The 25,673-nt window shown below is 50.1% G+C and overlaps 1 protein-coding gene across 1 annotated transcript; it reads left to right on the forward strand.

The window, feature by feature from the left end:
- The first annotated feature begins 1,276 nt into the window (after window positions 1-1,276).
- Window positions 1,277-18,573, forward strand: LOC125535072 (cysteine-rich receptor-like protein kinase 43). Its single transcript, XM_048698129.1, has 9 exons — window positions 1,277-1,421; window positions 1,559-1,762; window positions 8,323-8,429; window positions 8,525-8,750; window positions 12,885-13,119; window positions 13,215-13,365; window positions 13,473-13,667; window positions 17,950-18,032; window positions 18,133-18,573. Exons 4-8 carry the CDS (start codon window positions 8,717-8,719, stop codon window positions 17,980-17,982), a joined length of 648 nt encoding a protein of 215 aa, XP_048554086.1. The 5' UTR covers window positions 1,277-1,421; window positions 1,559-1,762; window positions 8,323-8,429; window positions 8,525-8,716; the 3' UTR covers window positions 17,983-18,032; window positions 18,133-18,573.
- The last annotated feature ends 7,100 nt before the right edge of the window (window positions 18,574-25,673 follow it).

The raw sequence follows: 25,673 nt of genomic DNA on the forward strand, positions 1-25,673 counted from the left end.
AATGGACGATGGAGTGTTGACATCGTCCTTAGAACCAACATGGTACAAGTTATTTTTCGGCACGCTAGCTATGCCGAAAAACAGGGGGGCATGTGTTGACACCAGATTTTGGCATGATCACGAATCCAGATTCATATGCAAAAGTTAGAGGCAACACTTCGCGGGCCGGTCCTGAGTGAGAAAGTATTCGGCCTTTGTCGGCTGAATGAGACCTTGCCGGGGTAAAACCTTGCCGCCGTGAACAGTAACCTTACCGGGGAAAGCTTTGCCGCCGTGAACAGTAACCTTGCCGGGGGAGAGCTTGCCGCCGTGAACAGTGCCGGGGAAAGCTTGCCGCCGTGAACAGCAACCTTGCCGGGGAAAGCTTGCCGCCGTGAACAGTAACCTTGCCGGGGGAGAGCTTGCCGCCGTGAACAGTAACCTTGCCGGGGAAAGCTTGCCGCCGTGAACAGTAACCTTGCCGGGAAAGCTTGCTGCCGTGAACAGTAGAAACTGTCGGGGCCAATCCGACCAGATGCTGAAGATGGGCTCAAATCCACAGCCCACGCAAGGAGCAAGACAGAAGATTGGACCAGATTCGGGCTGAATCCGAGTGGGACCAGAGCTAGGATTCTAGGACGTGAATTGATGTAATTTTCTTGTAAGGAAAGCCTAGATAAATCATTTGCTTGTACGGGAAGTCCAGCCGCCTCTTATATATGTTGGGGGTGACGGCCGATTGAACAACACACAATCGAACAAATCTATCTACATCTTTTACCTTTACTTTTCCTTCTCCCTTGTTCTTCTTCTTCCTCGTTCTTCGTTCGTTCTTCGTGTTGAAGGGCAGCGATCCTCGAGGCTCTAGGAGCGGGCGAACCGACCTAGGGCAGCCCATAGCCGCCGCACGTCCAGACGGGGTCCCTCCCGGGCGTGTGGGGTTTCGGGTCCTCAAAAGCGCCCGCCGGATTGTCTTGCGTACCGCGCTTTCGGCAGGTCTCCTTCGACGTGAGCTGCGGTGCATCACCCCCGGCGTCGAGGGTACACGGTGACGTGTTCGTGTGCGAACACTGGTAAAATTCTGCTGGACAGAAGTATGACCCCCAAGATTGCAGATCTTGGTGTGTCAAGACTTGCTGCTTCAGAAAAAACAGAAGAAACGTTAACAGATATGCCCCACGGAACACTGTAAGTTGATGGATGATCATACTCTGAGCTGTTCATTTTTCAAAGAGATCCTCAACAAAAAATTCCTTGTATTTTTAACTAACTATTAACCATATCAATTCAGGGGGTTCATGCCACCGGAGTATGTGAACAGTTGCTTGATATCAAAGAAGTTTGACGTATTCAGTTTGGGCGTCATAATTATAAAAATACTTGCTGGAAATAATGGCTATGACAATTGTTCTGAAATGTCCCCTGAAGAGTTTATTGAGCTTGTAAGAAAACTCCTGTCTATTTACCATGAACATACATAGGTCTCTTTCACATTGTATATACGTGTTTGCTTAATTCTTTTGGCGTTGCAAACAATGTAGTATCTTTGTAGGGAGTTTTATGCGCAATTTGCATGCAGGTAACTGAAAACTGGACGAAAAGGTTGCGGGCATTGATGAGCTATTCATTCCAGGAGGACATCCTACGAGTGAGGACTTGTGTTGAGATTGCATTAAGGTGTGTCGCCTTGGACCGAAACAAAAGGCCTACCGTGACAGATATTGTTCATGAACTGGAGGCACTGGAAGCCAATATCACAATAATGTCATACACAATTGTGCAGGTATGTATGATGGATGTGGGGAATTTTTATGTACTCTGCAATTTCACAAATGAACTTGTAGAGAGCTAACCCTTCTTAAAAAATATTACGAAATGAAAAGGCTTTCTTACTTATTTACTAGTCAAGAACAAATCTTGTTTCCAAGCACACATACTAAGATGGAGAATTGGAGTTTAGAGGAGGAAGTTGTATTGAGATTAGACATAGGATGTGCCCATTTATTCTCAACCCAAGTTTGGTATCTAATGAGAACTATGTGTATGAATTTGAGAAAAAAGTGTATTCCCTCATTTAGTTAGTGGAAATTTATGATGGACTGAGAGGCGATAAAATAAGCTTAGGGCATCTTCAACGGCGACCCGCAAATTTCCTCCTGCATCCGTACACGGGGGGGTGGGGGTGGGGGGATCAGTCCGCAGACACTAATGTCGGAAGCCTCCTCGAGCTCTGCCTCCATGACCTCCTCCTTCGGAGGCCCGGGAACTGAAGCTATCTGCCTCCATGTCCTCGCCAAGTGGCTAATCAGCCAAACCATGTGCAGCCCACCAAGCTTGGCTTCAACGGGAGGGGAGGAGCGGTGGCCTTCTTAGGATCGGAGTGGCGGCGACCTACCGTGCACTACTCTTCCTCGCTGCTGATGGCGCCCACGGACGTGCCAGCTTCTTGGTCGTGGCAGGGGGCGCGGCCTCGGCGGAGCCGGTGATGTCCTCGTCGTCGACGTTGGTCTTGCCCCACACCTCGTCCGGCACCCCGTTGAACTCCTTGTAGGCGGCCCCCAATTCCGCCTGCCGCTGGCGGTAGAGGCGGATCTCGAGGCGGAGCGGTATGACTCGAGCAACGCCACCTGCTCTGCTGCATCCATGTTCAGCATGATCTAACAACCAGCGTTGAGCCACTCCTCCGCTTGTTGGTGCTCCTGGGAGATGGAGGCTGTAGGCGACATCGGCTTGCTGCTGCCGCTCCTCCCGCACCATGTCCATGTAATGGGCACAGGCCTTGCCAATGGTCGTGGTGCAATGCACCGGCGAGGAGGGTGCCCCAGGCTCGTCCTAGACCGCGACCTCCATTGAAATATCCTCGGCCTCCAGCTGCCTGCCAGCCTACAATAATGGCGGCCATTTCCTTCTTCTACTCCGGCGATAGTCCGTCCTAGAGAGCTTTGGAGTGCGAGGAGGCCATGGTGCGGAAGAGGTGAAACGGACGATATGGCAGACTTAGCATCTGTACAATGGCCTCCTCTTAATTAACTTGCCACGTCCGATTTTTTTTTGCCTATATGACAGACTTAGCATCTGTACAAGGTGAATCATTTGGAGGAGAGAGATGAATATGACGACCTCAGAAAAAAATAATGCCAAGCACGTGAAACTAGAAAAACATTTAAAAGAAGGATTGTTCCAAACGTTCGGACTATAGGTATAGATCCGAACGATCCCACAGCCCTGCGATGGCGTGCAAGCTTTCTAACAAACCGCATGCAAGATGCGTCAAATACTTCTATATTACCAAATGAATTTAGCATGGTAACCCACTGCATGCACATAAACAAAATTGATGACATCACAAAAGATTTCATTAAAATTTAAAATTCAAAATGTTTTGTAGCTCAAACCGTCGCTCGGATTGAAAAACTGTTTTCACATAAAAAATCCGTCTCAACGAGATCTACGAAACTAGATCTTATGTTGATATGTTTCGATGATTTTTTTCCGGGTAAGAAGTTACCACGCGTGGGGTATGCAAGTTATCACGTCTATGATACATAAGTTAATATGTTTACATAGGCAAAATCCGGGCATAAAAATGACTTCTTCCAACTTTCTCCCACGTGCAAATGCACTAAAGTGCAGAAAAACTAATGTCGTCGTAGATTCTCTTTATTTTTGAAATTTTGAAATGTTTTGTAGCTCAAACCGTCTGTTCGATCAAAAATCCGTTTTCACAAAAAAAGAAAATCCGCCGCGGCGAGACCTTCGAAACTAGATACCATGTTAACATGTTTTGAATACTTTTTTTTCTAAGTCAAAAGTTATCATGCCTGGGCTAAATAAGTAATCAGCTCTACTATGCATATATTACCATGTTATTTACACAGATCCTACCGGAGTATGGTTTCAACAATTTTTTTTATGGGTCAAAGTTATCGTGGTGTTTGTACTCAAGTTATCAGGACCGGGAGCCTATATTATCATGCTACTTACACAAAAAGTTATCAAAGTATGTTTTCAACAACTTTTTTCACGGGTCAAAGTTATTGTGATGTTTGTACCTAAGTTATCAGGTCTGGGGATCCAATATTACCATGTTATTTATACAGATGTTACCGGAGTATGTTTGCAAACAACTTTTTTACATGGGTCAAAGTTATCTTGATTTTTGTACTTCAGTTATCATGTTCGGAAGGGTATATTATCATGTTATTTACACAAGAAGAAGTTATCAGTGGTATGTTTTCAACAAAAAAAATTCATGGGTCAAAGTTATCGTGGTGTTTGTATTCAAGTTATCAGGACCGGGAGCCTATATTATCATACTATTTACACACAAAAAAGTTATCAGAATATGTTTTCAACAACTTTTTTTCGCCGGTCAAAATTATCATGGTGTTTATACCTAAGTTATTAGGTTCAGGAGCCTATATTGCCATGTTATTTACACAGTTGTTATCAGAGTATGTTTTTAACAATTTTTTTCCATGGGTCAAAGTTATCATGGTGTTTATTCCTAAGTTATCAAGTCTGTGAGTCTATATTATCATGTTATTTACAAAGAAGTTATCGGTGGTATGTTTTGATCAACTTTTATCCATGGGGCAAAGTTATCGTGGTCACTGTACCTAGAGCCCGATGACATGCATTGGTTGCATGCTCCTGGTCTTGAAATGGAGAGAAACATGCTACCATAATGAGAGCACGGATTATGTGCTCCCATTTCAGTCCTCTTAATTTTCCAGTCCATTATTTACTTTCCTCGGACAAGGTAGAAATGGGAGCAAGACAACGAGACATACTACCGTAATGGAAAGAAACAATAGCATTTTCAATACTATATACGGAAACGCCTATTGTAACCAACGGGCTATTTAAAAGCATACAATTAGGGGTACGACATCAAAAGTAATTTAAATGAGCTGGTTAATGGGCCTGAGCTTAGTTACGAGAGACTCAGATCCGAATCCAAAGGCACCCCACACACAGACATCAGAATTATTTTCTAGATTTTTGGCTGTATACGATAAAAGGAAATGCAACGTCTGTTTAATCACAGGAAACAGTCAGCTGGGCTGGTTACCGAAATTTAAATGCATGCAGCAGGTGCAAGGATCGACTCCTACCGCTTCGTCTTTTTTTCGAAAAATGAAAAGCAAGCAGAAGGTGGGGCGCTGGAGCCGATCGAATCTATCGACAAGGCGAGAACGTTTGGAAATTACAATTGCTGTTAAAAGAATGCCAAGCACGTGAAACTAGGAAAATATTTAAAAGAATGCCAAGCGCATCAAAAAACTAGGAAAACATTTAAAAAAAGGAGCCCACCAATGCACGAATAGCTTTAGTTGCTAAATCATTAAATGAAACAAGCTTAGCTAGTACAGTAAGCTAAGCATTTATGCATTGACAAATGTAGTTGTTAAGATATTTAATATGCTTATCTATGCATTAATTACCTAACACATCATCTTTTTTGCTTATGTGGCATGTATGTTACTACCTATGTTACTCCCACTATGACCAGTCTTATAGTGGGAGTAACTTAGCAAGTAACATAACACATCCCAAGAAAAGTTTGCTTACATGACATGTATTTAATGAGGGAAGAGATGGTTGGAGTAACATAATATGTTACTGTAACATAACATATCCCAAAGCAAAATGAGTCTACATCTTAATAAATGATGGCTTGCATAATACTACATATATGTTACTCTCCGCTATGAAGGTAGTAACATAAACTAATAATATAGGCATGTTACTAATCAAGTTACTCCTCACTATGACTAGCCTAAGACACAATGCCAACCCAATCTCAACATCCCATAGTAATAAATTTTGCGTCATTAAGGCACACTACTGGATTGGTCCTCTCCTGCTGTCCTGCATGGACGTTTTCCAAGATGGTGCCTCGCTCACGCAGTACAGGGTTTCTCATGGTTGTGGCAAGGCTCTCTTGCATGTCTAGCTAGCCCGCACGGGGCACCCCGTACCTTTGGCGTGACTAGGAGGGCGGTACCACGTGCTCGTGCATTAAGACAACACATATATTACATGTGTTATCCATAGTTTTATCTACTCTCTCTGTTTCAAAATAAGTAACTCAACTTTTTACTAAACTTAGTATAAAGTTGAATCACTTAGGGTGTGTTTGGTTGGGAAACGAAGTAGAATGTAATGTCATGGTTCCGCTCTACTAGAATGGGTTGGTTCCGTCCTATGTTTGGTTTGGGATGGTAGGTGAAATGGAATGGTTCCATCTTAGTGTTTGGTTGGAGATATGAAATGGAATGCATTTGGTTCATCTCACATCTTGCATAAAAATAATTTCTCACATATATATGCATAATTGTCACTAGTCTTCGTATTTTTAACACATAATAAAGAATTGCCAAGGAAAATACTACTTATTCACTCATATACATGTTAAAAGTCTACCAAATACAAGGCATTCATCTATATTCATGTCAAATACAAAGCATCCACCTATATAGGGTCAAAAGATATGTCAAAATACAAGTCGTTTACTCGATATTGAGCTTTCCGTGATTAGGAAAAAGGAAGCTAGCAAGGGGCAGAACATAATTCTCTTCCCCATTAGAGCATCTATAGCCGGAGGTTGCAAATTTGGACCCTCAAACGCCCGCAGACGCGCCGGGACACGCCCACGGACAGTGACCGGGCGTGCCTCGAATTTTACAATTTACAACCACGTATCCTATTTTCAAAACATATGTTACATGCAGGGCGATGCACGTCGATCATCCTCTCCGTCTAGGGCCGGCTGGGCACCGAAAATTGCTCATACTTAATATTTTCACATCCGTATTAGTCCCACCTCGCTGACTGACGAGCTAGTCGACTAGCTTAAATATCCGGGTCATCCAGAAAGGATAAGCTTATGACATCATTGCATTCTTGTTAAGGATATGGACTCTTACTATGAATCTTCTATCTTTATCACATAGAAGATTCATAGTCAGGGTCTATCTCCTTCACATAGGGAACATTGATGTCGGCTTTTGTTGAATCTCTATGTGTCATGCATCAAAACAAAATAAAAATCTACTGTCATTGTAGTATAGGTATCAACGTATATGATCGAGACAAACTTGACACTCGATGAACAATCATTAGTCAATGAAATGCAATCTAGTGCATATATATCTCGATCACACAACAATCAAGCTTGCCGCCATCCGCTAGCACAGCTATTCAAGCCGGCCGGCGTCTGCCTCGCCCGACGATGTGGGACTAAAATTTGGTTGCACCGATGAGAGATGGAGGAGCTTCGGTCGCTGCAGGTGGGACCGCTACGACCTGTAACGGGGTCGGCGGGCGTGCCTGGTCGCGCCCGGGCACCCCCATATCCGCCTCATATTTGTGCAGGATATGAGGGATGCTGGTCAGTCCGGGCGTTTGAGGCGCCCGTCTGGGTCAGATTTTCGTGACCCGGCGGCCCGCCCGGGCGTATGAGGCGGGTTTGAGAGGTCCAGTTGTAGATACTTTTAGAGCCTGCTGTGATTACGAGAAGCTAGCAAGTAAAATGGTCGTTACTGCCGCTGCTTGTTGTGACTGCTTGGCGCTGCTTGCCTAGCTGTAGCACGTAACCCATGGACAGGCACTGTAGAGCATGTGCGAGGAGGCAGGGAGGGCCGAGCAGAGCTAATGGACGACGGTGCCCACGTGGAGGCGGTGCCGGGAGGCCGCACGGAGTAGGAGGTAGTGGGAGTCGCGGGCGCTGCTCTGCCTCCCAGATCGGACGCCGCTGCTCCGCTTGTCAGATTGGCCGCCGCCGCCGCTGCTCCGCCTGTTAGATCGGACGCCGCCGCCGTTGCTCCACCTGTCAAATCGGACGCCCGCCGCTGCTCCGCCTCTTCCCGGTCAGTCCCGAGGATCCCGCCGGAGCGACCAGGTTGTCCTTTCGAGGGGGAGAGACGAGGGACAGGAGTGTGCCGGCGGTGAGACATGAGGGGAGGGTCGAGGCTAGGACATGGCCCGGTCGAGGAAGAGAGGGCAGAGTCAAGGGAGGAGGGAGACGCGAGGCGTTCCGTGTGGTTCCCCCGATTTGGAGGTACCAGCGGGTTCCGCATTTGGGGCGAATATGCTGTTCCAGGGAATGACTTGGTTCCGGTTCTTCAACCCAACCAAACGCGAGAACCACTCCTGGGTATGGGACGGACCCATTACATTCCACTTGATGATCTGAACCAAACACATTCTTATTTTGGGATGGAGGGAGCAATATTTAAGAATAGTTATTATATTCTTTGTTTGATATAATCTTAAAGTTCATATAAAATGGTATAAATGCAATCCCTTACTATTCAAAGGAGTTTTTATTTGTTGCAGACAGGATCAAGGCCACACCAAGTGTCGTTACAACATTGAAAGATATCACAGACAACTTCTCAGAGGACCGAATACTTGGTAGTGGTGGTTTTGGTGTGGTATACAAGGTATAAGATTTAAGAGTATATGTTTTTTCGCTCAGATATGTAACCGTACTTTAACATGTAAACCAACATCCATATAAACAAGAGACTTTAAACAGGGACTGCTACAAAACGGGGAAGTGGTTGCAGTGAAGAAGCTTGTGCAGTTAACACCGAAATCACAGAAGCAATTTGAGAATGAGGCTGATCTTCTTATAACACTGAAGCACGCAAATGTAGTGCGGTTGTTGGACTACTGCTATGATACACAACCTCTGCTTGTTCCAGAACGTTTGCTTTGCTTGGAATATATGCCTAACGGAAGTCTTTACAAGTATATTACAGGTATGACCTTTTAATATGAATAGTTTTTGTTGCTTTATGTTTGATAGGATTGGTGCATTGTAGGCAGTGTGCCCAATGACATCCGAATGTCAAGTTCTCATCTGCGGTGAAAAGATCATATTACAAGCATCTACAGCCTACCTCCTCAAATCCCTCTAAAAGGTCCGCGAACGCTAGTGATCGGACAGGAGAGAGAAGAAAAAAATGACTCAAATGACTTCCTCATCATTCCAAAACGTCTGGGCTGTCTACAAACCCTAATATATTGATACCAAATCTGAAGAGGATATAAGGACTCATTGATGCGCCCAGCCAGTCTGCCACATGGGACGTTGCGCACCCCGTACCATCTTTTCTCTTTCTTTTCTTTCTCTCTATTTATCTCTACGGATTCTCTAAAGACGTCTAATGGGAGTGAGTACTCCCGGGAGTAGCCACACCTTTCCCTAAAAGCCAACTCATGGCCGTAAACTCTAGTACTTGGCCCATCGCGTTACCCTAAATCAAGCCAAGCCCCAGTGTGATTAGCCTGTGACTTGAGGTGATTAGCGCTGCCGGCGACCGCTGCCTGGTCGTCGTGCAAACTACACTCTTATCAATTCGCTAGCGGTTCAACACGGTCACCACCCAAAAAAAAAATCGCTAGGGGTTCAGCCCCAAGGTTAGCACTGTTGAGAACTGTGTACTAATCTCTCTCAACTCTAGTCTTGTACGCGGTGAAATTGTATATCCAATTTTAGTTATTTTGATGGTGTGATCTACTCCCCTTGTTTGAAAATACTTGTGTCAGAAATATGTATGTATCTAGACATATTTTAGTTTTAAATAAATTTCTTTGAGTTGTTTGATTTATGGTGCAGTCATAAACAGAAAAGGGCTACCAAACATCATAAAGATTAATTTGATTTTTAAATATGTTGTTTTGAGTACTCAACCTACTAATATTGTTAATGATGCTTATGTGCAACTTACCAATCCCAGTTCAATGGGGATGAAATTACATGATAATCTACATTTATAGGAAATCACTAGCCTGATAAACACGATGGCACGGTGCGTGTGGTAGGTTGGATATATGGTAGCATGTTCGGGCTGCTTTGTGTACTTGGTGCGCAGGCACACCAATACACCATACAACGCATGCAATTAACGGACACTCTGCCACGCATGCAAACACATGCAGACTTATTACACTGCATATGTCCGCTCCATCTTATTTCTGCTTTTCCATCAAGATACCTGACTCAGGCAGGTCTGTTCAGCAAAAAGTAACTCGGCCGGGGCTCATTTACCCTGCCGAAAAGTCTGCATGCCGCACGCCTCACGAGCTTCGACACATGAGATTGACATACAAAGGCATGCATGGGAATATCAAGTGCTACCACCCTTAGGTGATACCACGACACGGGCTTTTCCGTTGATCTCAGATCCGACGGTATCTGAGAAGCTATTGTATCTGCACACAATTTTAAGACTCTCAGATAACTTTTTTGCAAAATGCTTAAGACGGCCCAAGAGCCCGTATCACGGTATCACTTAAGAGCCATCCGTGTGTGGCTGGTGCTGCTACTGCTCTCTGTTCTGCGCCCATGCAACACATGGCGGGTGGCAACATGGAGGTTGAGGAAGGAGGATGCATGGCGAGGTGGGCAGCCGCGGTGTTGGGGGATTCGGCCATGAGTAACGCGTGTGGGGGCGAGCTCTCCCGTGTGGCGCGGCGATATGCTCATGGGGAAAGAGAAAGGATTGAGGAAGGAGAAGAGAGGCGCCCAAGCTCATCGATGCGATCACGGTTTGAGACAGGAAATATCAGCATCAATGCCCTGCTGCTTCTAGCGCACACGGATGGAGCTATGTGTATAGCTGCAGGGGCCACCGCCCCAGCCTTGTCATCTTTTGTGAAGATTTTTTTTTGTGGTAGCAACAACGAGAAATATAGCACGCTATTTCCACGTAATAGCGTCACTATAGCTTATCCGAGGTAGGGGCGATCAACTCGGGTGAGTCAACATCACGTACATGTGGTAGGAACCTAGCTGCTGCTATAAAATTTCCATGGTGCAGTTTGTCGGTCTCTCATTTTGTCCAATGAATGCTACAATTTGGAAGATGTGGGCTCCTCTGAAGTGCAATTTTTTTGCTTGGTTGATCTTCCAAAATCGTGTTTGGACAGCCGATCGTTTGCTGCGCCGAGGTTGGCCAAACTGTAATTTGTGCCCTCTCTGCAAGCAAGTGCAAGAATCTGCTGCTCACCTCCTATTCCAATGTAGGTTCACTATCCGGATTTGGACTGAAATTTGCACTTGGCTTGGCATCCTTGACTCCTCACCAATGATTTGGCGTCATGAAGACTCAGTTAAAGATTGGTGGCTTAAGGCGGTTAGTGGGGGAGGTGGCCACAGGAAGGCCACCACCTCCTTGATGATGCTTGTCTCGTGGGAAATTTGGAAGGAGCATAACGCAAGAATTTTTCAGAATGTCTCCGCCCCTACCTCCATTGTTATCGCGAAAATCAAAGAGAAGGCCCATCTTTGGACTTTTGGCAGGAGCGAAGCAGCTTAGTATTGTTATGTCATGAGAGTAGACCTTTTCGGTTTTGCCGCCTCGCGGCTTATGTCTAAACCTTCTTCTTAATCAATGAAAATGGCAAGTCTTTTGCCTTGTTTCAAACAAAAAATCCTCCATGATCATTGTATACAGTATCGCCGCAAGCCCCTGTGTCTGCATGAAGTGATACGTCGACATTTACTTTCACATTACCACGAGTTGGGTTCTTCCACATCTGTTCGAATTTCTGAGTAGGTAATTATGGTGTCATTGATCTGATAAAGTTCGTTCCAGAACCTTGATAGACATAGCAGTTTTCTCAGGTGTTTGGATTACCACTCCTTTAACAAATTGCTGCCGTTGCCACCATAGATACCACACCGCAATAGCAGCAAGCTCTGCCATAAGTAACCCATCAGATAAACCACTTAGCTTAGTACGAATCTGTTAGGTGATCTTGTCTAAGCTGGTTGGTTAGTGTCAGCTAAGTTGAGTAGTCCGGCTAGGATTACTAGTTAGGCCATATATTACGTGTTGTAGTTGGTCATATGCGAGTACTAGTTCTTGTAGGAATAGATTAGTAGTATGTGTCAAGTACGTGGCTTAGGAGATTACGAGTCCAGGTTTGGTGTTCTTGGATGTGTCCGTGCGTACGTGTAGGTTTAGGTTACATAGTCCGATTCGAATTGAGTTTGCGTGAGTCTTGGCTGAACGTGTATATATATACACAGGCAGGCCATGGATATTGTAACACTGTGGGGGGAAAGAGAAAATAAAGAGAGAAAACAAAGGGCACAACAAGGGCCCTTAGCTATCAGTTTTGCGCTGGCGTGTTCATCGTGAATTGATGTGATCAATCATGTTGGTGGTATTCGAACAGAATCTCCATAGTAATTGAACCCATTCTATCCTCCACAACCGCCCTTCGCATAGCATCCAGTACCCCCAGCTGAGACCAAACGTTCGTGACACGCCGATAATTGAAAAGACAATGCTGCCTGTCTTCGGCATCAATCGAACAGACTGGACACTGGGATATGACGTGCAGCTAAAACCCCATAACAGGGAAGGGCTCCATGAAGAACTTTCCATGTAAAGTGTTTCACTTTTCCAAGAAGTTGGAGTCCTCATATATTCTTTCAAACAGGGTTAATATGAACATTGCCCTGTCCATGGGATAGTGATATTCAGGAACCAGACTCGTGATCTAAATCCGTGTAATATGCTGACCGCACTGAGAAAGTACCTGAACGAGTATAGTTCCATGTGATGAAATCTTCCGTCATTTGAACATTGCTCCCAAGTGTTTATGATCTGCACCCTAAGCGTTTATGATCCATCTCCGAGTGTTTATCCTTTCATCGATCTGATGACTCGTAGTCTCTGGTTGCGTGCCACCATGGGCACCAAGGAATTCGCCCTATAGTGAGTCGTATTACAATTCACTGGCCGTCGTTTTACAACGTCGTGACTGGGAAAACCCTGGCGTTACCCAACTTAATCGCCTTGCAGCACATCCCCCTTTCGCCGTGCAACAAAATAGACTTGAGACAACATCTATTGAATGGTCTTCTTTTATTTATGTAGTTGCAGATGCGCCTTCTGCCCTTGATTGGCAGACACGTTGCAAAATAATTGAGGGAATTTCCTTTGGTCTACGGTACCTTCACGAGGGATCTAATGTTCCAATTATTCACCTAGACCTAAAACCAGCGAACATATTGCTTGATGAAGATTTTGTACCAAAAATTACAGACTTCGGTCTTTCAAGACTGTTTGATCCACAACAAACTATTGACACTGCAGCTGCTACTGGAACATTGTAAGTGAAGCACATTATTATTATTTATCGCATTTCAGTAATTGGCTGGCTGTGTTCTCTCTTCTTTCCTCTTAATAGCTCATTTTACGCTGCAGAGGTTACATGTCACCAGAATACCAGCTACGAGGTAAAATCACACCAATGGCAGACATATTCAGTTTGGGTGTGATAATCATGGAGATAATAACAGGGCATAGGGACTACCCATATGATATTAGAAAGTCTTCCAAAGACTTCATCAAACAGGTAAGACAAGTCAGTTTGAACTTCTGAGACGAAATTCCATCTGCATAAGGCTATATGACATTACCATTGTATAGTAACATATCCCCAATTTGCGTTCAATTTCACAGGAAATGCAAAAATGGAGAAATAAGCTGCAAAAAGAACCAGGATATACACTAGAAATAGACTGCCAACAAATCGAAAGATACATTCAAATAGGTCTAATCTGCGTGAATAATGACCGGTCAAAAAGGCCTACGATGAAGAAAATTATAGATATGCTTCAAGGGGTGGAAAGTATGAATTGTTACATTCGCAACGAGGTAATATCACTTGTAGCCCATGCATGATAACACCACTGTATTGCGTAGCCTATAATGTATTTAGTGTCCTTATGTCCTATGTTAAATTAATAATGATATAATTTGTCCAAAATACTGGTTAGTATTGGAAGTAGCAACCTAGCAGCTAGGACTAAGGTATGTGCTTAATGCCTACCTTGTATGACACTTTGTAACTTAAATTCCTACTGGACAAATTTTCTTCAGTATAGTAACTAGCGTACTGCTCAATGGACTTACTAGACTTTGTAGTCTGCATCTGACCCCTTGTATGTAATGCTAGGGCGTTTTGGCTAGAAGTCATCTGCAAAAAGGTCTAACTGATTTATTTATTTTGGAAAGGAGGGTGAAACCTCCGGCCTTCACATCATTTTGATGCACACAACCAGTCTAAATGATTTTGTAGCATTCACCTTTTATGTGCAAGAATGAACAACTTTTTAATAAAGTGAATCCACTCTGTTGCATCAACTACTGAAGTAAAAAAACAAGTACTTGCTCCCATTTGTTCTCAAAAAGTTGTTCTCGGACAAACCCTAGCCTCCCGCGACTCCGCTGGCGGCGGCCGCCGCCGCCACCGCGCAGCCCCCTCCGCCGCCCTCGTCCATGGCCCCCGTAGCCCCCGCTGCTTCCCCCGCCGCCGCCCCTCCCCCTCCCCCTCCCAGCCCGGCCGGGGATGAAGGCCCTGACCCGGATCCCGACCCACGCCCCTCTCCGGCGGTCGTTCTTTTCGCCCCTGCTGCTCCGGCCCCGGCGCCGGCCGCTCCGGCCCCTGCTGCTCCGGCACCGGCGCCGGCCGTTCCGGCCCCTGCGGCTCCGACCCCGGCGCCCGCCGGTCTGGCCCCGGCCGCCCCAGCTTGGGTGGAGGTTGGGAGACGGCGCCGCCCGAGCCTGGAGAAGGTGGCTGCTCCCCCTCCCAGGAAGGATGCTGGACTGCCTCGCACTTTCAAGCAGAGGACTTTCGGCCTCTGCTTTCGGTGCTTGGCGTCGGACCACTTCGTCGCGGGCTGCCGCGGCCCTGTCCGGTGCTTGGGATGTGGCCACTTCGGCCATCGCGAGCGGGAGTTCTTGGCACGGCGTCCTGCCGGTTCAGAACCTCGCCATCCCCCCCTCGCGCCTACCGGGCCTCGTCAGCGGCCTCCCCCCTGCAGCGGATCACCTCCAGCCCCAGTTCATCGACCTGGTCGCACTTGGGCTTCGGTGGTTTCTCATCAAGACAGCCCTGCGACTGATGGTGTCGTGCCGGCAGCTGACCCCGACGTGCCTCCTGCTGTTTTGGAGCCCTTTCGGCCTCTCCTTGCAGCTCAGGCGGAGGCGCTCGGCGCTGAGCTACAGGCCTTGTTCGCTGCTCGTCTTGAGGTGCTGTTCAAGCCTCTTCAAGACTTGGTTGCTGCTGTGGAGAGTTGGACTGCTTAAGTCTCAAGCCTATGCGAACCTATGGAAGCTATCGGGGGCAGCCAAGACCTTGCCAATGTTGAATCTGCTCCTCCTGCTGTGGCCGTTGGTGAGGATTGCAGTGCGCTTGTTGTGGCTGGCTGCTCAGCTGAGTTGAGTGAGAAGGCTCAATCCGTTGATGATCCGCCTGCCTTGGAAAAGGTCATGCTCGAGGATGATCCTCCTGACTTGGCTTCTGTCCTACCCGGGATGGTGAGTCAAGGCGTGGAGGAGCGGGCCAAGGTATCTTCTTGTTTTGACATGGTTATGTCTGAGGTGGAGCCTGTTGAGCAGTCGACACTGGAGGAGCCGAAGGTTTCCAGTGCTCCTTGCACCGGCAAGCCTTCAAAGGAGCTGATCCAGATGGATGCAGATGAGCCTCTTGGGAGAGCCTCCTCTCCGTGGGGGGAGTTCCTCGAAGAGCTTGCTCTCACCGTGTCAAGCTCGCCGCAAGTTTTGCAGGTGGGAGAGGCTGCTCCTTCTCTCTTAGAGCGACGAAGCTGCCGTTTGGACAAGAAAAACAAAGATTGCGACATTCCTGTAGCCAAGCGCGCGGAGTATAGGCAGGCGGAGGCCTTTGGAGAGGTTCCAACACTCAAGAACAAAGGAAAAGCATCTGAGGAAGACCTGAATGAGAAGATGCAGCACTATCTGCAGATGTACAAGAAGGAACACACGCCCAAGGCGATCGAGGCGGTGCGCGCATTAGTTCAGGCCAATGCTTGACCACTTCTGTTGCGAGGGTGCACTTCGGTGTGCTGCCATTGTAGAGAGTTTGTGGGTGTTTGCGGAGTTCGTCTTTGTTGGATACAAGGCATGGCCTCCGTTCCTAGGTCTGGGGGCTCTTGTTTCTGGCACAGATGATGTGCCATGAGTTGTTGGGTGTGGTTTTTGCCGGTTTCCCATATTAACCGCGCGTTGTATGGTTTTCGTTCAGGTTTCCCTATTAACTGGACCACTTACCCTCTTCTATAATGCAAAGACAGAGCACCTGCCGTTCACGCTCAAAAAAAAGTTGTTCTCGAGGTAAACTTTGATCACTGGTATCTTGTGAAATGCAAAGTCAACTCTGAAACTTTGACCACTGATATCTTATATTTTTTTTGAAAGATCCAGCGTCGCTGGCATTCATTGATAATAGCAGAAAGCAATGGAAAACAACAAGGTGGTGAAGGTCCTAGGACCAGAAGATCCGAAGATCAAAAGAAAAAGAAAAACAGCCCTAATGGCTGCAACAGAACACTCCATACAATCCACATTAGACAACGCAGCTCCGACTCCGACGATGAACCACAAAGAAACGAGGCAAGGTTGGCGTCACAGGGATCACTGAACGAGCCACCTAACACGCGTCATCGTATACCAGCGGCCCCCCACCGCGGCTTCGACTTCACAGCACCAGGCAGTCGAGGCATTCCCACGGACACGCCGGAGAAGAAGAGCCGACTACCACGACCAAAGCCGCGCTCCCGACGTTGCTCACCACCGTCATCATTGCCACAGAAGCCACCGTGCACGTCCAGTCGTAGGAAGCACCAAAGGGATCAAATTCTTCAAGACGGCGCCCTAAAGAGGGGAGCGACGTTGAAGACGACGCCACCGCCCGACCCTGAAGCGGGATCTGGGCTTTCACCCGAAGGACTTGATCCGTGAGTAAAGGCTGTGAAGATTCCCGACGACGCCTCCAAGGAGGATAGCGACGCCCACAGACACCGTCGCCGCCGTCCGGTCAGCACCGGCCAGGCTTTCACCCAGTGCAGCCACTCCCGCGCAGCAGGCCGAGGTCGACCCGTACCCCCATTGGACCGCGCACCCCCCACACAACGAGCACGCCACTGCTGTGTAGGGCCACCCGCAAACCTCCTCATCGACGGGCCTGCAGAGACAAGATCGGGTCCTGCACCCCGCATCCATCCGCGGCCGGAGCCACCCTGCTCCAGCAAGCGACAACCGGGCACCACCAGCAACCGCCAGTGCCCCTCCCGGCCCGCCAGCCACGGACCTCCAGCCAGCAACCATCTCCTTCCGGCCCCATGGACTCCATAGCAGCAAAACGGGGCAGAGAAACTGCCCATCTTGTGCTGCCAAGGCCGGATCCGTGGCATCCAGACCCGCCCGCTGGGCCGCCGCCGGTCGCCGCATGCCAGATCTGAGCCGGTGGCCAGCACGCCGCACCCATGGCCGCACACCGCGCCCAGCCGCACTCCTCCTCGCGCCTCGCCGCGCGCATCCTCGTGCGGTCGCCGCCTGCCAGATCTGCGCCGGCGACCAGCACGCGCGCGCCCAGCCGCACGCCTCCTCGCGCCCCGCCGCGCGCAGCCGCTGCGCCCAGCCCGCGCCTCCACCTACGCGCCCCGCCACCGGATCCGCGCCCGCGCCTCCGTGCGCCGCCCCGATGGCCAGCAGCGCCGCCCGAGCGCGCGCAGCAGCTCAGGCTCCCGCCGAGGCCACCGGCCCGCACCAGCCACCTCTGGACGGAAGGGGAAAGGGGCCCCGCCGCCGCCGAGCCGCGCGGGCTTTGCCCGGCGACCGCTGTCGGCGGCGGCGAGGGGAGGAGAGGATGGTGGGTGGGTTGCTGCTGGCGGCGGCTAGGGTTTTCTCCCGAGCCGCCCGCGGGAGCGACGCGAGAGCCCACTACTGATATCTTATAGAATGTTTACATAATATACTTTATGTGTAATTGGGTTGAAATGTATAAGTCTACTGCGAATTAAATTGCTAATCAACTTAATTTTTGGAGATCATGTCCATGTTGAAAGTAACAGCTCTAAAGGACCAGAGATATTATAAATCACAAGGAAATTCTAACCATCAATCTGGTCCATTCCAGCTATCAATCGACGACATCCAGGAGGAGCTGTAGATTACAATCAAAAGAGGTTGTCAACAATATCCACTGCTTCTGTCTTCCTGGTATACCACTTTATAAATCTTTAAAGACTGTTAACTGGTTAACAGTTCTATAACCTGATTGATTCATTTATAATGCAAGTTAGCTTTGATTTCACCACAGGGCTTTGGATCTCCGTATGTACTTTCTCCTCGCGAGTGGCGTTTATGCTCGACTACCACTACATGCAAGCATTTTCACTTGTTTGGTTTCCAGTCCTAGTTGTAGCCAGTGTATGTCACATATGTGGACGTGTGTTCTTCGCTTGAAGATAAATATGCAGCACGATGGCCATAGTTTCCACAAAAGGATGAGAGACATCCAAGCCTTTGGAAGTTTGTATAACTTTGTATGCAAACATTGACAACAGTACTGCTATTTGCGGCTCCAGGTGTTGCACACAACAGCGGTTAAATGAAGGGCTGTTGTTGTGCCTTTTCAGCTTTGCCAACTGTGTCAGATGATCTGGTATGACTTTTGTAAAGATTATTTACTTAAGATTAGCAATTGATGGCAATACTACGTACCAGATCTATCCTCCTACGTTCTTTAAAACTCAAACTGTTCCCTAAATTTGGTCTGTAATAATCTGGTAATTTCAAACTTCGTCTATACACATGCCTCCCATAAGTTTTCATTCCGTACCAACCTTTTTCATATGCATAATCTGTATGGAAAACAGTTGTGGCTCTCGTGGAAACAATCCTGTGCCTTCATGGAAGGCAAATCTGTGCCTCTCACAGAAGAAAAAAAAAGTTTTTTTTCTTTCCAAGAGGCATAGCTGTGGCTCTCACGGAACAAAGCTGTGCCTTCACGAGAAGCAAGTTGGATATGCTCATTGACAGCCTATCGACCCAAGCAACAGTGGAAAAGCCAAGGCGTGAAAACCTCGTGGCATCATGCACCAGTTCATGTTGCACAGTCCATAGCTTCAAAATTCGCTGCTACATCTTTCGGTGCTACGAACCGAAGTAGTTCCCGTCATCTTGGTATTGAGAACCATAAAAATAGCACAACATGCAACATGGAACATGGTACTGGCTGCCTGCAGAATTACTTCGGTTCGTAGCACCGAACAGAATCCAGGCTCAGCAACCCTGGATTCCCGGAACTGATGGTTCATATGAAAAAACTGACAAAGGTGAAGATATGGTGTGAGATCATTAACACAGACATCAATTACACCATGCTCTTAGAGGCCATTCACAAGTTTGCTCAGGCTGGCATAGGTACTCCAGTAGGTTCCCGCTCCTTTGGTGAAATATGTTGCCTCGTGCCAAGTCCACAACGATCGCTACACCAACACCTGTGCTACCGATCACATGGAAATTGACCTTGACCAACTCACCCTTCAGAGTAAGTACCACAGGTCTGATCAATTCAGAGTTGGCACACTTTTCACGTTTGTCGTTTTGCTCTATGAATATTCTGGCTGAGAAGGCGCCACCGGTGGTCTTCCCCGACGCTCTCAGCCACGGTTACGCCACGTGCAGTGACCAGATCACTCTCGCCCTCAACAAGTTGGTCGTTGACATCTCCGCCTCGATCCCAAGGCCGTCGCGGTCCTTGACACTGCTTGGATCCTGGTCGCCGGGCTCCCTGACATTGCCCGGTCCGAGCGGGTGATACGCAACATGTCCCGGATCCTCAGCAAGGTGGTGGTGGTCGACGAGCTATCCCTCCGCAAGGAGGAGGAGGTGCGCGTTAAAGTCAAGTGCCTCGATTCCTCTAAGCTGCGCGCCACCATCCGAGTCTTCTTCAACGACCAGGGCTTTGATCTCCGCATCGCTCCCGAGCCGCCCAACCATGTGGGTCGGCCCCGCTTCTTCGACGACGCCCCTCCCGGCGCCCCTCCCGGGTCCCAGGACGACTTCCGTGGCCGCCACCACCCTCGGTCCCACCACTCCGATGATGAGGAGGCTTCTGAGGATAGCCCCTCCCGCTCCCCTTCGCCACCTCGCCCGGCCCCCTCCTCGGGTCGTGGGGGGCGTCAAGCGGGGCTCACGGAGCCTCCTCCCTCTCCGGTTGCAGCGGCCTCTGAGGGGAGTGACGCCTCAGACATCAGTCTCATCGTCGCCCCGGCCTCCTCTCCCCGCTCCCCCGTCACGCTTCCTGCCTCGACGGCCCGGGACATGCAGACGGCTGCCTCCGTCCTGGCCTCCCCTTCGACGGGGCCTCCCGCCGCGTCAGGCACCTTCCCGGCCACCCTCCAGTCGGCGCACCAGGATGCCGCGCCGCCCCCCCTCAGCTCGCCTCCCTTGGCGATGGTTCCCGAGGACCCCCCCTCCACCCCCGGCAGCCGCTTCCCCCTCACTGCCACTGCCGATGGTAACTGGGGCTCCTCCCGTTCCTGCGGCCACGTCGCCTCCCCCGGCCTCATGCCCCCGCTGCACCGACTGCTCCCAGCCGCGTCTCCTACTCGCGGGCCCGGCGGGCCTTGATGGGGAGGGCGAGACTCGGGTGACCATCCCGGTGGCGTCCCAGCCTCCTCCCCCACGGTCCGCGGCCTACGCACGCCGTGGTCGGTCCTCCTCCACCCCGGTGACGGCCTCGCGTCGGAGCCTCAGGCTTGAGGTCGCCCGGCCGGTCGGTAGCCCAGCTCTTCCCATCCCCGAGCGGGCGGAGCGTCGGGCCGCTGCCCGGAACCTGGAGCCAGGTACGCCTGCTGCCCCTCCTTCGGCTTCTACTTGCTCATTCTCGGCACTTGAAGCGATTCCTCTAGGGCACCTTGCGAAGGTCGCATCCGATTCCGCGATAGTTTTTAGGGGGGAGTCCGACCCCCCTTTAGTGCAGATTGCGGTCATCCAGGCTCGCGAGATTCTTGATGGGAAGTTGGCAGAGGCTCGTCAGACCCTCCTCGCTCCTCCCATCTCCTCGGGCCCTCCTCCGGTGGCTACCGTGTCTCAGCCCCAGAGGACGGCTGGCCGCCCTCCTGCGATTGAGGCTGAGCCTCGGGGCCGCACCCGCTCTCGCACCGCCGCTCTCCGCGCCCAAAGCGCCTCCCGTGTCCTGGGGTCAAGCAGCCCCCCAATGGCTCCCTAATGCGTGCCCTATTCTGGAACATCCGCGGCTTCGGCCATGATGGCCGACGCCGCCAACTCATCGAGTACGTTCACGATGAGCATATTGACATAGTGGCGATTCAGGAAACCATGCGCTCTGACTTCTCTTTGCCGGAGCTCGACCGACTGAGCTCCCACCTCTTTGCGTGGCACTGGCTCCCTTCTAGTGGGAACGCCGGCCATTCGGGTGGCATCCTTCTGGGTGTGAAGGATGCCAACTTCGAGGTGGGAAGTATGGACCGGGGCGAGTTCTTTGTTAGTATGGAGCTCTTTGAACGGGCCCTGAACTTCAAATGGGAGGTTATCATCGTTTATGGTCCGGCGGATCACAGTAGATCCGCGTCCTTCCTTGATGAGCTTAATCGGAAGGTATCGGCGGCCACCCTGCCGGTGGTTGTCGGAGGAGATTTTAACCTCCTCCGATTCGCGGAGGACAAGAGCAATGATCATGTTAACTATGCTCGTATGCAGATGTTTAACGACTGCATTGCCGATCTTGGCCTTCGCGAAATAGATAGGATCCGTGCTAGGTTCACCTGGACTAACCGACAAGCTTCCCCGACCCAGTCCGTATTGGACCGGGTCCTAGTCTCCCCGGAATGGGACCTCCGTTGTCCTCTGGCCTCTCTTCGGGCCATCACGCAGATTGGCTCCGACCACGTCCCTCTGTTATGGTCCTCCTCCGACGAGCGCCCTCCGATCCCTCCTAGATTCCGGTTTGAGACATTCTGGTTGTCCCAAACTGGATTTGTGGAGGCTGTTGGGACTCGTTGGGTGGAGACTAGGTCTCTTCCTCACTCCCGCCCTCCTTCTGCTATTGACTCTTGGCATCTCTGTGCCAAACGTGGTCGGCAATTCATGAAGGGGTGGGGTGCCAATCTGGGTCGGGACCTACGCGAGCGCAAAAGGGCCCTGCTAACCGCCATTCAGGCACTTGACCTCCGTGCGGACACGGTCGGCCTTTCCCCTGACGAGTGGCTCTCTCGGTATGACCTGGAAGACCAACTCTCCATCATCTACATGGACGAGGAAGCTTATTGGCGCCTACGAGGTTCCCAGAAATGGTTCCTCAAGGGCGATGCGAACACTGCCTACTTTCAGGCCATAGCTAACGGCCGACGGAGACGCAACACCATCCCCCTCCTCTGGGACGGTCCGGCCCTTCTGCAGTCCCCGAGCGACATTAGGACCCATGTCGACGGGTTCTACCGATCCCTGTTCTCCGCCTCTCCTAGAAGCGGCCTGTCTCTGGCCCCCGACTGCTGGTCCGGCCGCCAGCTTGTTTCAGATACGGAGAATGCCACACTCATGGCTCCATTCTCGGAGGATGAGGTTTGGACAGCCATTAGAGGCATGAATCCATCCTCGGCCCCGGGCCCGGACGGCCTTCCGGTGAAATTCTTCCAGACCTTCTGGAATGTGATTAAGCCGGAAATCATGGCCATCTTTGATGAGCTCTACGTTGGGACCGTCGACCTTGGTCGCCTCAACTATGGGATCATTTTGCTCATTCCCAAAGTGCCGGGGGCCTCCGACATCCGCCAGTTCCGCCCGATCACGGTGATCAATGTGATCTTCCGGATTCTGGCTAAAGGGTACGCCAATAGGGTGACCCTGCTCGCAGACCTCATTACCCACCCCAACCAGTACGCCTTCGTGAAAGGGCGGTATATCCTGGATGGGGTTTTAGTTCTCCATGAAGTTCTTCATGAGGTCCGGTCGAAGCACCTTAAGGCGGTTTTCCTAAAGATTGATTTTCATAAGGCCTACGACACTGTTAGTTGGTCCTTCCTTCGGGAAGTTTTGCTCCGGAAGGGCTTCGATGACCGTTAGGTCACCCGGGTGATGCAGATGGTGTCCTGCGGTCGCACTGCCGTGAACATCAATGGAGAGATTGGACCTTACTTCCCCACCCTTTGTGGGGTTAGACAAGGCGACCCTTTCTCTCCGTTCCTGTTCAACATGGTGGTGGACGCACTTGCCGCCATCCTCGATAAGGCCAAAGCCGCTGGCCACATTCGTGGGATTACCCCTCATCTAGCGGGCGGCTCCGGGATCTCCATGCTCCAGTACGCCAATGACACCATCATCATGGTCGAGGGCTCAGACATGGACATCGCTAACCTCAAGTTCCTTCTTCTCTGCTTCCAACAAATGTCTGGCCTCAAGATCAACTTCGATAAGAGTGATGTGATGGTTATGGGCTACTCTCCAGCTGACGCCTTGGATATCGCCAACCGCCTCAATTGCCGCCTCGGCTCCTTTCCCACGACCTACTTGGGAACCCCCATAAGTGACTCTCGGCTCACTGTCGCGGACTTGCGCCCCACTGTGGCCAAGCTTCAAACGCGCATGGAGCCTGGCAAGGCCGGTGGCGGTCAAAGGCTGCTCGGACAATCCTCATTAACTCTTCCCTCACTAGCCTCCTCCTATTTCTTATGAGCTTCTACAGCCTCCACGAGACCCTGCACCATGAGATCGCCAAAATCCTGTCTCGCTTCTTTTGGGCAGGTGACAACAATAAGCAGAAATACCACATGGTTAGCTGGCCGGACATCTGCAAGCCCCGTGAACAGGGAGGCCTTGGTATCATGTGCTCTAAACGTATGAACATTTCCCTCCTCACCCGCTGGCTCTGGCGCATTTCGCAGGGCCACGGTGGTCTCTGGCTTGACATTCTCCGGAACAAGTACCTGCGCGGACAGCCTCTCGGCTTCTGTCAGAGATCCGGCGGTTCCCAGTTCTGGCAATCGGTTGTCCAACTGCTTCCCGTCCTTCGCATTGGCACCTCCATCTTGGTTAGATCGGGTACAACGACGTTGTTCTGGTTTGACCGGTGGGCGGGAGACTCCCCCTTTGCGGCCCGTTTCCCCGACCTCTTCTCCATTGCTGTCGTCCCCCTAATCTCCGTTGAGATGTCCCTTATTGACTTAGGGCGCCTCGCCTTCCGGAGGCCATTTGGGCCTTCGGAAGCCGCCGCATGGCTGGAGCTGCTGGATTGCATCGCTCTCCACGAACCGGAGTTGGTTGCGGGCCCGGACGAGGTTCGGTAGCGTCTTGAGCCTTCGGGCCAATTCTCCACCAAGTCCATCTACTCGGCCATTGCCCCCTCCTCCGCCCCTCCCCCCTTACGGCGGTTTGGCCCATCCACTTTCCACTGAAAATTCCGATCTTTATGTGGCAATGGATCCGCGGTAGGATTTCGTCTGGGGTGGAGGTCCGCAAACGCAATGGCCCTGGGTCCGGCCTTTGCCCCCTGTGCGGTACCCCCGAAGACTCGAATCACATCTTCTTCACCTGTGTCTCAGCTCAATTCTTGTGGAGCTGCTTTAGGGAAACTGTGGGAGGTGATTGGTGTCACACCAACTTCCCCGACCTCTTTGCCGAACTCCAAAACTCCCCTTCCCCTTCTCGCCACATTAGGTGGCTCGAGATTGGGGTTCTTGCGTGGACCCTTTGGACGAATCGCAATAAGCTTGTGATCCAGCGTATTCCTCTTCGACGGGCTACTGACGCTCTCTTCAAACTGTTTGGTTACTTGCAGCTATGGCGGCCGCTTAGCCGCCTGCAGGACCGCGACGCCATCACCGCCTTCATCGCCGACCTTCGCTCGATGGCCGTCCGTCTATCGCCGCCGCCCCCTCCGCCACCCCCGGAGCCGGATTAGACGCCTTGCCTTGGCCGCGTCCTTTTTGTGTTTTTTCTGGGCTTGTTGAGCTGTGCCCTCAGCAGAACCTTTGTACTCCTCATTATGTGACTTGGGTGTGTGTGTGTTGAACTAGTCCATGTATGTTTGCTCTTGGCGGTTTGCTTTATTTATAAAGCGGGGCGAAAGCCTTTTTCGGTAAATATTCTGGCTGATTGATCTCTAGTTCTCAACAACGATCCTCATATTCAGCATGCTTCAAAAGTTCTTATCTCCGTTCATAAACATGCTATGATAGTAGTTTTTCTAAATCCGCCTGTTTATTTTCTTGCTTTGAAGGGTCAGACGTTGAAGAAACAAATTTAGCACGGCAGATGTGAAGCCGGACGGTATCCATTGCAGTCGTCGAACATTCAGCGGCCCCAGAAGTTAGCATTGATAAGCCCCAGTGCAAGCAAGGAGGTGTGGGCGTGTGGCACAGGCACCCTGTTCATCCCTCTTCTTAGGTCGTCCAGTCACTTCAGTTTTGGAGTAAGTTCCCACCATGTAGTATGACAGATTGTTCTGTCTGGGTGTAGCGCGCAAACTAGCGAAGGAATTGCTTTCCCCATTTCTAATCATGTATCAAAGTCACATATGGAATTTGTACTTAAGGGTCCTGTACCCGAGTATGTTTTTTTTTGGAAAAGGACGCTTGCCCCCGGTCTCTGCATCGGAAGATGCGTGCAACCATCTTATTAAAAAGTCTCAAAGTAGCACAAAGTCATAAAAGTATTACAGCTCGCAAGCGGAGGAAAACGTAAAAGAAAAGTGAATGCTCAAAATCGCAACCGGTATGACAATGTAAAGGACAAGCTCCCTGGACTCCTATCCTGTTATGCGACCGCCATCCGAACCGGTTGAATATAGCCCGTGCTACCATCTCCAACTGGTTGCACCTAGTATCCAAAGGCTTC

Source organism: Triticum urartu, chromosome 2 (genome assembly GCF_003073215.2).
Source record: "Triticum urartu cultivar G1812 chromosome 2, Tu2.1, whole genome shotgun sequence".
NCBI lineage: Eukaryota > Viridiplantae > Streptophyta > Magnoliopsida > Poales > Poaceae > Triticum > Triticum urartu.